The sequence below is a fragment of the Protopterus annectens genome, chromosome 6.part1 (assembly GCF_019279795.1).
Source record: "Protopterus annectens isolate FY-2018-M chromosome 6.part1, PAN1.0, whole genome shotgun sequence".
In the NCBI taxonomy this organism is placed as follows: domain Eukaryota; kingdom Metazoa; phylum Chordata; order Ceratodontiformes; family Protopteridae; genus Protopterus; species Protopterus annectens.
Window position 1 is genome coordinate 260,881,175 of NC_056738.1, and position 16,977 is coordinate 260,898,151.

The window sequence follows — 16,977 nt, forward strand, 5'->3', positions numbered from 1 at the left end:
GGTGAAAAAGTACAGGCAAGGAAGAGTAAACCTGTCTGGTGGGCATCTGCAATAAATAAACTCTATAACAAAAGAAAAAAATGCTGTCCAGGACCAAGAAGGAGCAGGTGCCCAATTGGATGCAATTTGTCCTTCGCCTGAACATGCAAATAAGAGCACTAGTGAAAACCTCTAAAGCCGACTTCGAGTCCAAATTGGCCACATCTACTAGAGACTATCATAAGGCCTTCTTCACATATGTCTGCAGTCTCAAAGGAAGCACCCAGATCTGTTCAGAACCGGTGGTCAAGGACACCACATACACAAATACTGTAAATATAGCCAATCTACTGGCTGACAGATTCAGCAAAATCTTCTCCCGTCTGTCCCCCCCAGCAGCAAATCAGGGCATCCCCAGTACCTGCCCCCACCCCTTATCTCTAGGAACAGGTCATGACTGCCCTCTCAAAGGCAAAAAATATAGCATCCATGGGACCTGATAACATCCCAGGCTGCATCTTACATGAACTCAGGTATGAACTTGCAGCACCATCAGGCACCCTATTCAACCAAAGCTTGAGTACTGGCTTTGTCACAGCTGAGTAGAGGACAGCCACTGTCATCCCTTTACACAAAGGTGGAGTGTCCACCAATCTGGGAAATTATAGACCCATCAGCCTAACTAGCCTGATCTGCAAGGCCATGGAATGGATTATCATGAACCTCATTAACAGGGACATTGGCAACCTCCAAACACTGGAACCCACACAGTTTGGCTTTGTCAAGGGGGAGGTCATGTCTGTTAAATCTGGTCGACTATGTTGAGACAGTCACCAAAGCCATGGACGAGGGGAAGATGGTGCACACCGCCTACCATGACCTGGCCAAAGCCACCAACACTATTCCCCACTTCCCCACTTCACCATAATAGATAAACTCTCTCAACTAGGTATCAATTCATATGTTACCAGATGGGTAGCAAATTGGCTCACTGATGGAACCGACCTAATCAAAATAGGGGAAGCCACCTCAAGCAATAGACCTGTAACAAGTTGTGTACCCAAGGGATCAGTCTTGGGGCCTCTGTTATTCAGGATATACTTCTCTGAGGTGCAGGCCAAAACCAGTGGGCTATGGCTGATCAAGTTTGCAGATGACTGCAAGCTGGTCGTGGTTATCAATTCCCCAAGTGATGCAGACATCCTCCAAGATGGTCTCACCCAAACAAATGTCTGGTGTCAGAAACATGGCCTCAAGCTGAATGCCCAAAAATGCATCATCATCCCCTTTGGGGAGAGTGATGTCCCCATATATTTTCACATTAACAACAAAGTCCTAAGTACACAATCAGTAGTAAGGGATTTGGGCACCCAGGTTGATAGCAACCTGACTTTTGACCACCATGTTGCTTCCGTTGTATGGAAAGCTTTCTACATGGCCTGTCTCATAAGTAAGGGTATCTCATTCAGGGACAAAGAGGTCATAACTTCCCTGTGTTCTTCCCTTATAAGACTAATTATTGAGTACAACACCCCCTTCAGCCAGTTCCTCACAAAGCACATGCAGCAGCTGGAGAGACCACAGAGGTTCCTCACCAGGAGAATGCAGGGCCTCAAACATCTACCCTACACAGATAGGCTAAAAGCACTGTCCCTCTACTCAGTTTCATACAGATTGCTCAGAGATGACCTCTGTCTGGCATACAAAGCAATCTCAGACCCCGCCTTGATAAGACTGCTGCATATCCGTAAGTCAAGCTCCACGCAAGTAAACCGTACACGTGACCTCAACCTAGTCTGTGATATCAATAGGACTTGTTGGCAGGACAGAATTGTGCCCCAGAGACTCCCCCATCTGTGGAACAGACTCCCTCTCCACATCAAGCAAAGTACCTCATTATCCCTTTTTAAGCACAACCTGGATAACTGGATGGGAAACAGAAAATACACCCCTGGGATTCCACCTGTGTCCCTGCTGGATAGGGGATTTGGCTGCTGACTTGTCTAAACATGGGCTACACTCTTGGCTAGGCTTATAAGGGCCTCAGGGCCAATAGCCTAGCAACCTCCTATGATCCTATGATCCTATGTACAGTGATGTCTCCTCAGTGTTTGCAGTCTAGTAGTTTTTGAGATATTATGGAGGATGGTCAAGTAAGTTTAATGAGTGTTGAATTTTAAACATTTGGAGTTCTGGGAAGGTCTTCTTATGTAGCAAATTGACAGAGCTGTAGTATATTTAATTTTTGGGTCCAGAGTAACTGTCTCTAGATGGTAGTTGTAGTGGGGAGAATATTATATCTTGAGTGTTGTGCATGACATTTAGTGGTAGTAGTGATAACAGGATGGCGTGTGCATTTTTCTCGAGGGAAGGGGGTTGTGCACAGTGTGTAAAAGCTTGACACTGGAGACACACTATGCATGTGGGACTTTGTAAAACCTTAGATGGTAATTGTGAAGCCCGTGCCCTGGCCCAGCAATCAAGGAGCCTCAATCCTCACCACTAACACCAGTGAGGGTCATCTCATATAGGAAGAAAGGATAACAAATACACACAGTAAAGTGCAATTTCCCTTAAGAGCACACAGAGATCACAGTCAGTCTGGAGCTGGTTGCTCCCTTGCTCTCCAGATCCACAATAAGACTCCCCACTGGCACAGCTATAGGGTCCAGATCTCAGCCTAGTAGGCAAGCTAAAACCTCCAGCATCCTCTCTGTCCAACCAGTGGTTTGTGTCCCTGCCCAAGTAGCTGACACACACACACACACACACACACACACACACACACACACACACACACACACACACACACACACACACACACACATACACACACCTTGAGAAGAGTTTATACAACCATGCAGACACTCCTGGGAAAGGCTGGCACAGGTTCCCCAGCTGTGCCCCCTTTACCCAGACTATAGTGTAAAAATCACTGCCACAACCCAGCTAATATTTATCAGCTACTAAAAGGCCCTTATGAAAGGGTGTCCAATTATTACTGTGCAATATTATTATCCAAATAGGTAAGTGCAACTGAACAGTCAAGGCTTATTTGGAGTGACTTGGACAGTAATCACTATAAATATGCAATGTACTCTAGAGCTTAAATTATCTCTATACAAAATAGTCACAGTTGAAAGGTTTTTAAATATTTAATAATAAATAATAAAAACACAAGACAATACTTTTTACTACACAGTGCTAGTCAAGAGTTCAGAGATCACAGAGAAATACTTAAAATAATTCAGTAGTACAGCTCTGACATCACAGAAAAACACTTAGTCTAATCTTTCTAGTTTCTAGCCATTTCTAAGAGAAAACACAAGTCTAAGATAAATTTACATATAGAGCAAGACAGTGCTGATGAGTTGGATAGTCAGGACAAAAATGCTTAATAATCTCTGATTCTCTCTGTTTTTAAAATCACATTCCTGGTTCACATTACATCATTCTTCACACTTCCCTGGGTTCCCAGGCTAACAGAAACTACATTTACATTCTTCACCTTTGGGCAGAAACCAGAGCAACAAAGGACATTTATGCATGCAAATTCTGGCCATTAAAAGGACCTAAAAGTGACATACAGGAGGTTTTTGTCCAGTGTTTTGTTGCATATGGAGCCTAAATAATGATTAGATTTGGGTGGTGGTAGACCAGAAAGAGTCTGCTTTGGAAAAGGGAATACCACTTGGGAATCTGAAAAGAATTCTTAGGGAGCAGAGAGCAGCTAAGCCCCACTGATGTATGAATGGTCAGAACTGGATATCAGAGGGAATGTAATAAAGAAGCCAGTAGATTGGATCAGTTCCTTGTAAACAGGGGAACTGAAGGAGAAAGCAACAGCCACGGGAATTAGAGAAAGATACATATCTGACTATACCTCTTCCCATCTAGACTGAAGGATTTTCCTATTTGTGAGTGAAGAAAATGAACCTATGGAAGTACAACTATAATGGAGAAGATTGCATGAACACAAATTATGGTAGAGAAGGTGGAAATCGGACAGGAAACAAACAGATGCCTGGGATGGAATGGAATTTTATTAAAGATATGTACAGGAGAGACAATATGTGAACAGTAAAATCAATAAATACTTATTTGTCTGCCTTTAGAAGAAGGCACAGTGTAATGGCTATCTTACAGGCTATTGCACCATTGGTGGATGAAAGACTTTAGTGAGAAAATTTTATATCACTGAGTTTCACCACAATGTATTCTATTCTGCAAGTCGACAGGGCACATTTTTGGTGTTTTCCCATTTTCTCCACTGTGGCATGGCTGTGGAATCACCAACCCCCCCCCCCCACACACACACACACACACATATGGTGGGTGCAGAGGAGGCTTGTCCCCTGAAAAAAAAAAATATTTTTTCTGATTTTTATGGTTTTTGATTCATTAATTTTCAAAATCCATCTTTTAAAAATTGGTGAGTCAAAAAAGTATAATATTAGACATAAACTTAAATTTAACAAAACAGCAAACATGGGATACCAAAACAGCAAAATACCAATAAAAGATTACAGCTTATATGGTTTTACAGTTGTGTAATTACTAAGAATCAGACTATATATAAGAGCTAAAAGATTAAAGTTGAAATGTGAAAAAGTACAACTATAAAACTCTGAAGAAATTGCAAAAGACTGAAGTGAAGTAGGACAGAGAATGATGATCTGTGTTGAGAAATGAGAGAATGACAAGAGAAAAAGAACGTTGATGTCATTGACAAACAGAGATATTCTTAATTAATGAACATGAGGGATTACTTAAAAATGAGCAGATGGCAGACAAGGCCTGCATGGATGGCATTAGGAAAAGTGGATTGTAAGATGTTGCCACTAAAGCTGAAGGAAAAAAGTTGAGGAATTTAATAAGGCAGTTAAGAACAAGAAGAGTGAGGCAGTTTCATGAGTGAGAAAGAGTTGTGATGCCTTTCAGGGGTATTACCAGGATCTATTTCACTCTAGGAGGATGGCCCAAGCCAGGGACTGAGGAAGTGGGAATGAAACAGAGTAAAAAGACTGGATATGTATAAATATGAGACTCTGGGTAAAGATTATGGTTACCTCCAAAGTGACAGCAGCAATTCGGCATCTTGGATTGGGCAACATGGAAGTGTCTAGCGAATTCCCTATTGTTTTTTTAAGGAGATTAATCTGTAAAGTCTACTAATGTGTTGCAAGCTTCATTTCAGAGGGGACTGGAATAGACTGTCCACTCAAGCCACTGTATGAAGCCTTGACCATGGTCAAACCAAAAGGCAAAATGGTCATAGAGGGGAATGCAAACTTCACTCAATTTTCTCTAAGGAATGCTGATACAAATCTATTTACAAGGATGATGATAAAAAGGTTTCCTTATATTTGTTTGAGTCACAAAAATTTGAGATATTCTTTTCTGAATATTAATTTCTCAAAAATATAATTGAAAAAGCATAATTTTATTTTTTGTTTTTATTAATGGAGTTCAATTGTGTTATGTCATAATGTAGGGCATAATACTGCTATGAATGGCAAATTTTCAGCAAGGGTAACTATGGGAGAGGGTACAAGGTAGGGTGGTGGCCATTACCCACAGTTCTCAAACATACTTGTGACAAAAATACTATCCCAGAAGGACTGGATGCTTATCTACTATCAGTGCAAATATCAGATGATTATTTTATTTTTCCTGCAGATCAATTCATGTTGGTTTTGGAGGACATAGGCAAAATTTTGCTATTAGTACTGGACATTTTCAAAGAATTCGAGAATTTGTGGAAGTCATTGGGTTATGATTGTACAAGAGAAAACTGGTACTGTCTTTATAAGTTGAGTAATTTTGGTGGAGTGGCCAATGGGAATTGATGTAGGTCCCAAATATCTAAAACTTAAAGTCATTAGAAGAGACAACTTGTCAAAGCTTGCCAGACAGAATCTGGGTGATACATAAATTGTCAGACTGATAGAGTGAGAATGATGTAATTGGAGTGATCCAGATAACAGTTAATGTAACTAGTTGTTTATGCTGATCACCACATATGAATCAAATAATCAATTGAAGATTGAAAAAATGGCAGAAAGTTATTGAGCTTTTTGTGTTGAGAAGTAAAGAGATATATGCTGAGCTTCAAGTAATATGTGTTGGCAACGAATATGGTTGAAGGTCATGGAGGAGGGATAGTGAGGCTTTCACATAGGAGCTCAGAACATAGCTCTCAACCTTCCATCCCCAAAATGAGGAACACCAGCCCTCATAATTTGGAACAAATGGGCAAAATGTGGAACACATACTAATGGCATGCTAACAATTTCAACTAGGAAGGTCATAGGATGGTTAAAATATGATTATTTCACTTATAAAAATGTTTTTAATGAATTTATCCTCTTCATTTGCATTTACCATGGATATCAGTTAAAAAAATTCATAACACAGAATGTATGTCAGACCCTCTCAGTGTGGAACTTTGAGGAACATGAACGTTTTAAGACCCCAAATGAGGTACGTTCCTCATAATGAGATACACTTGAAAGGTATGGCTCAGGATGGCAGGGTCTATGGATTTTAGTAGAGTGAATCTAAAAATTGTGTCCTGGCTAGAGAAAATTGGTGTGATGTTGGCAGATTAGGAAAGGCAATTGGCTAAACAGGAGTAAGTTGAGGGGACTTTTTCAAGTTATGTAAATGAATTGGGTTAATAAGACTCAACTGTCCCTGAACTAGAGTTGAGAAAGGAGAAGTGGTCGACTTACTAATTGTAAGGAAATCTAAGGAGCAAGTTGCAGTCTGTGTGAAAAACTTGGTGTGGTACCAAATATTTTAGGATATGTAGCATAACAAGTTATGATGTTGTCAGGTGCACATGAAAGAGATAGGACTTCAGGTTAAGCTAAATCAGTAGCGTCATGTGGATGAGGGCAAAATAGGAATCATATGTTGAGTTGTGAGTGAGAAGGTGAAGGTAGGGGCTAGGCAAACCTTATCACAGTCAAATGAGGGAGGCTTTTAGACTGGATATGAAGGATTTCTGTAAGCAGATTGTCAAGCCTGATTCTGGATTCACTGGAGTATGCCCTTTTCTGGATATCTATACAAGGATGCATCATAACATCATAGAATCTGTATGGAAGAGGGAGGGTGAGGAATGTTAATTGCTGGAGATGTTGTCTGCCAGGGGGACACAGATTAGTTGCATATGTGGTGGCAGTGTACAGAAGTAGTGGACTCAAGGAGGACCATACAGATAAAATGGCTAGAAGTTTATGGGTCAGGTGTGGGGCTGGTCACCTAAGGACAGATGTATTAGTCTACAGATTATGGTGAAGTGGTTTGATAAAAAAATGTAAGCAGTTGAAAGGGTGAGGGTGGAGGGGTGTAGGAAGGAAGAAAAGCAGAGTGCAATTCACTAAAGATTAGAAGACATTTCTGGAGCAGTAAATAAGCAAGGATAAGGGTTGGTGGACAGAGTAGAAGCTGTCATGTGGAATTCTGGCAAACCAGATTGTGACAAAATGAAGATGATTGTAACTGAGAAAGTATTGTTCAACTGAGAGGATGAAAAGTTTAGACTCCTGTCCCAAGAGTAAGGACCTTTTCTTATTGCATCACAAATTAAAGATAGTTGTTGAAAATATGTAGTTTCTCAATGTGATTTTCAAAGCTGTGCTTCCATTGTAACTAAACAAAAAGAATGGGCTAGAAAAAAGAAATTGCAATATAATGTTATATAATGAAGATACAGACTGCACTGTTGCAGAAAAGAGCATTTAAAGAACAACAACATCACATCAATATGGTTACCTCAGTCAAGCCACTGTAAGATAGAAAAAAAATAAATAATACAACTCTCCTAGAGGGATTCAAGAACATTAGTATTGTACTAGATCAAAACATTGCCTTTTTTGTCAGTTTCTAAGCATAAATTGGTATTCATAATAATTTGCAAACTGCACAAGATGAGCAGAAACTGTCTTCTAAGCTTCACAAGACTGCCCTCAAAGACCCACTTTGCTGCCTAGAATTACTACTGTGAGCTCCATGCATTGAATTTTGGAGCTCCATATGCAAACTGAGTAATCTGTGGGAAGGGTCAGTGTAAATGATCTTCCTAGTGTGTTGCCCAGTTATAGTACTTGCATAATTTCAGATTCATAGACACCCAAACTATGCAAGTATGAGAGAGACATGGGTTACAATGGACTTAATTGTGTGACACATTTTTATAACACACACCTGTGTCTTCCAATGGCAGGAATCTGTACAGGGTGAATTGCAACCACTTCCCACTGTCTTGTACAGGTGGCTGATGGAGGTATTTCTGCTGTGTAGATAACAGTATATGTAAACACGTGTGTGTGTGTGTGTGTGTGTGTGTGTGTGTGTGTGTGTGTGTGTGTGTGTGTGTGTGTGTGTGTGTGTGTGTGTGGTAGGGTGGGGTCTGTCTGTGAATGTCTGTTGTGCTACTGGTGTGTGTGTGTGTGTGTGTGTGTGTGTGTGTGTGTGTGTGTGTGTGTGTGTGTGTGTGTGCGTGCGTGCGTGCGTGCGTGTGTGTGTGTGTGTATGCGCCTGCATGTGGTACCCTTTGTACATGCATGGGCTAATAGATCAAAAGCATAGTTATTCCAACAGCACAGTAGAGAATTTTATAGTCATCTGAATTTCTGAGTAACTACCTTTTTGGAAGTTAGATAACTATGAATCGATAAATACTACTGCAGCACAAATCAGCCCATCTGTGACAGGGAATTTCCACTGCAGTAGTGATGACTTTCAATACTTTCCATACTAACACTTTAAATGCTACCAGCCGGTTATCTCAGCTATGAATCTTTACAGCCCCAATGGACAGTCTCTAACTGTGCTATAATCAGTGACAGGGAGCAGGAGAGCAGTGATGGAATGGACTACTCCCTGTTGTAATATGCTAATTTTAAATATCATCTCCAAAGTGGGTCAGAAGATGACAACAGCAGAAAAGCTCAACCTGTATTATTTAGAGTTGTTGACTTATGCATCTGGCACATATACATTTAAGTCCCAACCTGCAAAATATGCACTAGACAGTGTTAGCAGTATTAAATATTAACTGCAAGTGTAGTTTTGTATGTGCATTTTTTTATTTTTAAAAAATGAATGTAGTGCTGCAACCATACAGACATGTAGTACCTCCTGCTCAGAATGACAACAGGAGCTCATGTAATCCTATTGAAACCGTCTTTTTTGAGCTGATTCTGCCCCAGGCGGGGGTTGTACAAATAACATGATCTCAGTGCATTATTCCTAAGTAGGTCTTACCTTTTACACATTGAGGCATAGGGAATGAAGTTAATTCCAGGAATAAATAACATGGCAGAATCAGATGAAAAATGATGGGTTTAAAAAGAGATGATATAGCACATTAACACTGACTGAGGATTTTACATACTGCCATATGGTGTAGTCAATACCATGGCACAGAGGAATAAAGCGCTGACTATAGCCAGGAAATACCAGTTTGATTAGTGGCTTGAGTGTCTGAGGGACTGGCAGGGGAGAATGGGCCTGGACATCCTGGGGGATTAGAGGGTGAAAGAGTGCAAGCTCAGGGACATCTCAGTTCAACTTCTATGATAGAGACGAGAGAAAGAATTGTAAAATGCTGCCTTAAGGTGGGCTGGGTATCCTACTGATACTAGGTCTTTCTGAAAGTAAGGAATGGTCCAGCAGTGGCATCCATTACACCCCCCCCCCAGAGTGTTACTGGGCACAAACAGGGATGTTGAAGTAAAATAGATAAAAAGATGCACCCACATTGACAGTCTGATACTGCCTCAATCGCCATAGAAGCCTCAACCCTGATTGGAGCAAGTGCAAGGAGTTAACGGGTAGGTAAACCTGGTAATTGAGGAGAGGCATTAGGGTCAGCTGCATGGAAGGAAAGAAAACCAAACTGTCATGTGGTATCTGCTCTGACATTAGTATAGGTGCAAACCGTAGGATCATTCTCATATATATGATAAGACAGCATGTACTGAAGCAAAACTGATACACAAGAGTTTCATTCACATCTTAGACATGTTCATGGCTGACATTAAACTTTTCATCATAATTATCAACATTTGTTTTTAGAAATCAATGAAAGTGCATCATACCTTCCACTGTACAGGCCGCTTGACATAAAGCCAGGTCCTACTTTGTATGTACAACCAAGACCACCTTGCCAATCACTAGGGGCATCAGCTCCACTCAATGCACTTCATAAAAGAACAGTAACATATTATTAGAAATCTGTCTAAAATAATAAAGCCATAAGAATACATTTGCAAATGGCAGTGCATTTGTTCTTAACACTGTAAAATGGCAGTGCTTCATTCTGACCTATTGTATTTACAGGAATAACGTCAACACACTGTTGCCACTTAACCCTGTTTTCTCTCACTTGCAATTTAATTTTTGATTTCTCAAATAATTTAATTTCCTGACTAGCTCCTAATCATATTCTAACAAGCAAATACAAATTTTGTTCACAACTAGAATATAGTTTGTTTGTCTTTTTTGGCTTTTCCCGGTTAGGGGTCGCCACAGCGGAAGTCCGGTCCGCTAATGATTGGCAGTAGATTTTTACGGTGCCAAGTTGCCAGCCAGACACCCAACCTTCAGCGAAGGCACGCCCATTCACGCATGTCTTTCGGAGGCCACTCGACCACGGGGAGGACATGCAGACTCCACACAGAAGGCACTCCAGCCGAGAATCGAACAGGAGAACCTCTTGCTGTGAGGCAACATTTCACAACTAGAATATAGTAAGGGGTGAAATGCTACAGTGTGCTACAAAATGTTTTCTAAAATGAATATGTTGGGAAATGCACAAAGACAAGATGCTTGTTTAAATTCTCAGCAGTGTTGTTGTGGGTGAGGTTTACAGCAAGTGTTCATGCAACCTATATATATTGCTTTTGTAAATTTTGTAAAAAGTGGAAATGTTTACGCACCTATTCAACATTCTGTTTTGGCTTATTGATACCTTATTGTACTTATGGTTACTTGTTGCTATATGTTTGTACCTGAATCGTGAGTGAAAAGGATCAACAGACCAGATCATTTACCAGGTTATCAAACTGTAAATAAATAACAACATAAAGAACAGAAAGGAAAGTTTTACATTTCTGGAAGTAAATTGTTGTGAAGCTACCAATAATTATGACCTCTTGAGCTTATTCATACACATTTGTCAAACTATATTTTTTATGTAAAACGTATGCCAGCCTATTATCTGCTTCTTAAACTAGTTAGGTACATTGAACCATAACTGAGCAATTTTAGTCATGCTCAGAAACGTACAAAACATGAAGAAGCACAACTACAAGAAAGTTAATTGTATCACCAATAACACCAAATAAGTGTACTGCAATCATCTTGCCCAAATAACTAAAATCAGTTTGCTGTGCAGATGTGCAAATCATATCTTTGTCTTTCTTTATGTAATACTGTTATGTGTTTTAACTACAGAAACTTAAAAAGGCAGACTATGATCTGCTAGATCAAGAAATGCTGTTGTACGTCCTTACTGCTTCTACACAGCTTGTAAGACAGAATGGCGAGATCTGACAAGAATGATGCAAGCAAAGTAACGGTCTGTCTGGCAAACAGTGAAAGAAGAATATGCAGGCAAGGGTGAGATGGTGATGAAGATTCAAGACTTGTAGATCAAACAAACAGCTGATTTATAAGCCATCTGCTCATGCAAGATACAAAATAATATATGTGATGTGAGCTGCAGAGAATAACTCTATAAACTGTATTCACTGTAGAATGTAATGTGTAGAAAATTGACACTGTGGTACTGGTGCACATAAGAAGGGTTTATTTACTTATGAGAAATTAAAGTTGATGAAATACAGTCTCCTGCAGATTCAGAAAGAACCTCACTTTTAACAGTAAGAGTTGCTTCCGAAATTGACTGTTTCCATGATTCAGAAAAATGCAGTTGAAAGAAATGTTAAACACAATGAGGAAATACTTTGCTATTGGATAATTTGCATGTTTCTGAATTGCCTTATCTACTGTAAATACAAATCAGCACTTTCCAGAGGAAGTTCTCTCTGGTGACCTATGTGTCATGTTGGGACAGGCACCCCCTCCATTCAGTCTCCCACATACACACACACACACACACACACACACACACACACACACACACACACACACACACACACACACACACAAACACACACATATTGACATACCTCTTACCTGTCCCTGAGCTGACAGAACTTCTCCCATGAATCCTTATGGTCTGTTTCATTCTTATTCATTGTAAAGTGCATTGTGATACCAGACCTGTTGCTGTACTAACATTTTAAGTGAGTAAATGTAATAGTTTACAAATTCTCCCTGGTTTTATCTAGTGTTCTTCCGTATTTTCTCCTAAAACCTCTCCCCATATGGATACACCCCCAGTGCTATCAAGTGTCCTTCATTTTACAAACCACTCCTGTTATTGCTTATTATACACGCCCTGTCCTTGTAACTCAATGACACTTGCAATCAATAAATAATGCCAGGTAACAGAGTTTCATATTTCTTAATATGTAAAAAAAAATCCTCTTTTACTAATTCCTCTGTTAATATACGGTTAATGCTCTTGCTTTCTGTGTCAAGCATGCAGAGTTCAAAGTTTTTCTCCTCTTTTACTTTAAACATTTTTTGTCTTTGTCAAAGACATAAGTAATATGTAAGCACTGTCCCTGGTGTCCAGTGGTGGTGCAGAGAGCTAACACTCTCCTAAAACAGCTGTGCATGTATGCTGAGGGTACAAGGTTTGAATTTTTGTAAATGCTTTTAAGGCATGTCAAAAACGGTTTCCCTAGTGTCTAGTGTCTCCCCTACCTCATTTCTTTTATGCTGTGAAATGCTGTTCTATTATCTTTTTATGTGTGTTTAATAAACTATATGAAGAGTATCCATGATGTCTAGTGTTCTGCATGTCTTTCATGCTGCAAAATGTTGATCTTTCTTTTTATGTGCCTTTAAGGCATGAAATGGTGTCCTTGGTGTCTAATATTCTCCCAACCACACATAGTTCATGCTGCAAAATGTTACTCTTTCTTTTTATGTGCCTGTAAGGAACAATATGAAGAGTATCCCTGGTGTGTAGTGCTCCCCACCCCCCCCCAATATTGCAGATGTGCTCATTAGTTTAGGGAAGTGTAGAGGTGTGATAGCCCCCCCAATGAACACACACATTCATACATACATACATGCATACACATGCAGCCCTCCTCAATCGATCACACTTACAGATACACTCACCCATTCACCCATACATAAACATACAAGCACACACATCATACACCACTCATACCTCTACATACACCCACACATGCACAGGCACACACATACACACACACACACACACACACACACACACACACACACACATCATACACCAATCATACCTCTACATACACCCACACATGCACAGACACACACACACACACACACACACACACACACACACACACACACACACACACACACACACACACGCATGCGCGCTCACACACACGCACGCGTGCATGCACACATGCACACACACACACACACACACACACACACACACACACACACACACACACACACACACACACTCCACTATTATCTGTCCACTAAACTCCCCTTCACTTTTTTTTTTTTTTTTTTAACAATTTGTTAACATATGTTCAGGTCCAAATTAAAAACCTCCCACATTCTACAAATGACAAGAAGAAGCGCTTCATCAGCCAGTAACATGTTTTCTTTATCGTTCTTACTATGTGTAATAAGGAATCCACAGTTGCCTATCAATATCATCAACCCTGACTTTTTACAAGTATTACTATCCCTGATCTTTCACACCACAATGGTTATTGTGCATACAGTATGTTTACATTTTTTTAAAGAAAGTATTACTTTCCAAAAAAAAAAAAAAAAAAACCCTTCCTGTGTGTGCGTTTTCCTTGTTCGTGACGGTTCACATTTTCCATTCATCAGTAAGACAGCATGGATGGCAATTCAAGCATGCGTCTGCAATGCACGGCTAACCGGAAGAGGAATTTGGAAAGTTTTGCTGTCCCTGAAGGTAGTCCACAGGTTTTTTACCAGCAATGAGGAGTCTGAACAACATTTTACCATGTTTCATGCGCTCATCTGAATTCAACGATGCGAGATTCGCAACCGCAAAAATGTGGTTGCGATAATACGTAAGTACCATATATATATATATATATATATATATATATATATATATATATATATATATATACACACATACATACACACACACACACACACACACACACACACACACACACATATGCATATTTATATACACCGTGTAATAAAAATCTGACAATTGGACTCATCAATGTCTGTGCCTGGAGGCTTACCTTGTTCAAGGGAATTGGTTATGTATCATCACAGAGAGATGGTTCAAAGAAAATTATCTGGTTACAAATTTTTTCACTCATTTCATCCCCTTGAGGTAGGAGGAACAATATCTATTTTCATGTTAATCTTTAAAAAGTAGGGTTATAGAAACAGTGTTAGCATGAAGTATTTCTTACATAAATTACAATAAAGAACACAATTATAATTTTATAACATGCTAGCACACCTCCTCTATGTCAACTCAAGAACATCATCATTCCTTTATAAACTTATAACTTTCCCAATAACTGAATATACTTTACTACGTAGAACACTAAAAGTACTCCTCGATGAACTGAGAAAACGATGTCTCAGCCGATAATCAGCCATTACACTTCATAAGCATTAACAGTATTAAACAGATGGTAAAAATGCAGACAGCTGCAAGCATAAACTGGATAGCATTAAACAAATATCTCTGCTAGCTGTTTTGAAATAAATATAATCCATTGTCCCCTTTTCACTCTGGCCACTGTGCTATGGCACTCCTCTTATATATCAAACTAAATGAAATTAAACATTTAAACTATCTTTTAGGGACTTTTCAAAAGGCTTCTTTGGGCTATCAGTACTACTGGGCAATACCCTATTTGGACAAACCCCCAGGCCAGTTGGCTCCTCAGCTTTGCTGCGTGCTGTTAGAAGGAGAAAACAAATGCCAGTTATGAAGTACTTCCACAAACGCCTTGCTTTATAGTTCATATTCTGAACCTGTAAGAAAGAGATTTGTTAAACTATGGTATGGATCTCCTTGCTACAGTTCATAAAATGCACTGAATCTCACTTGCATTTAAGGAGCTGTATTATTCTTAAATACTTTTACCCAACAAGCAGCAGTACTACAGAGACAGCAGGGTTCTCCCATGCAGCAGACTGCAGTGTGAGAAAAAAATCCCTTTACTATAGAGCCAAGTTAAGCATTTTTTTTTTTGACAATTTGTCTGTAAGAAATCTTTATGTAGTTATTGATATGCAAAAACAGTAATCACAGGACTGTAAGAGGAATGTAAGTCTAACCAGGGCAGAACCAAATAGAAGTTGCAATATACCTTGGCTGTAGAGAAAGTAATGGTGCCTGCACTAGCCTTGTACTCAGGCTAACTCCTAGGCACAAAGTAAACATTTACAAAATCTTACTGAGGACCACATGCATTATACATTCTGTTGGTGAGCTAATATTACTGCTTTTGTAGCACTTTATAGGTGACATCAGAGACAGCGCTTCTCTTTTTCTCTGGCTCTATGTTGTCTTTTCAAGTGCAGAGAATACTGGATTATATCACTTGTGTGAGAAGATAGGTGCAGAATTTGTGGGTGGGATAGTATTACTAATTTTGTATCTTGCATGCTTATGTTGCAAGATTCTTTGAGAGAGTGACTGACACCCTGGAAGAACATTTGCCTGTTTCAGAACTTTATCTCAATCTGACTAAAGTCAATACTATATCCCATGAAAGAATCAAGTATAAATGCAGGTAGCTAAAGGTAAAAAATGCCTTAATAATGTAGGTCTACAACTAGCTACATGGTCTTACAAAAGAAGGTTGGAATATGAGAACTTCTATACTCAACATCACTTATTATCAGTTTGCCCAGAGGAATCACACGTTTCTGTTTTGGAGCCATATTTTTGGAATTTTTTTTTCACATGTGAAAGCTAACTCTGGCCTACCAATGATGCAGGTGGCTGTAAACTTGAAAGCATTAGTCGACTCTTCGACACACAAACTAGCGAAGAAAATAACTACAAACTATGGCAAAAAGGCCACAAGCAGCACACAAGTTCATGAAAGTCTCAACAGCAGTCAGACGTTTTGCCCATGCAAGCCAATCCTGTTACTCCAGCGGAACTGGAAATGGTAGATCGGAAGAGTATCCAATTCTTTTACTAACCTACTCTTCACTTTAAATGGCATTTAACACTGTAGATCAGAGTGTGTGTGTGCCTTTAAGAGCCATTCCAATCCATGGGCATGTGCAAGCAAGAGTGCCATTTTGAGTGAGGAGCCAGAGTGAAAGCATATGCTGTATGTGAGTAGCAGTCAGTCAATTTATTTAAGTTTTAAATTACAGTTATCCATCCTGATATTTTGTGCATAATAAATGACTTAAACGAACACCCAGCCTCATTGTCTTATTTGAATACACAAGACGAGCAACATGGTGTCAGAATGGGATTCCAAAGTAAAACTTCTTCAAGACCATGAGGTGCGCAGTTGCAATTAGAGGAATGTACAGAAGTGAATCATCATATGCTCAAACGACTTGCAAAGAGGTCAGAATGATAAATACAGGTACTAAAACCCGTTTAAATGATTTTTTACTCAACGAATATAAAACGAAGCATTCAAAACAACTTTCTAATTAAACAAAATGTTTTAAACCAGAATATATTGATAAAAATACTCAAAATGCTTACAAATATGCTTGAAATAACCTCTGAATCACATAAATTGTATAAAAAAGAGAAAACAACCATATTTGTTTGCTATGTGCTTCGTTTTCATATTAACTAAAGTTGTTCAAAATATCCAAGGTGTGCAAAGTGTTTGCCATTGTGCGTAGTATTAC

General features: G+C 39.4%; 1 protein-coding gene across 1 annotated transcript in view; it reads right to left on the reverse strand.

Annotated features, from left to right (window-relative positions):
* Positions 1-16,977, reverse strand: part of NAALADL1 (N-acetylated alpha-linked acidic dipeptidase like 1) — a 712,563-nt gene that overhangs the window by 525,960 nt on the left and 169,626 nt on the right. The window contains exon 7 of the mRNA XM_044075363.1: positions 10,092-10,193. Coding sequence (XP_043931298.1) covers positions 10,092-10,193 — 102 coding nt within the window. The remainder of the gene's footprint in view (positions 1-10,091; positions 10,194-16,977) is intronic.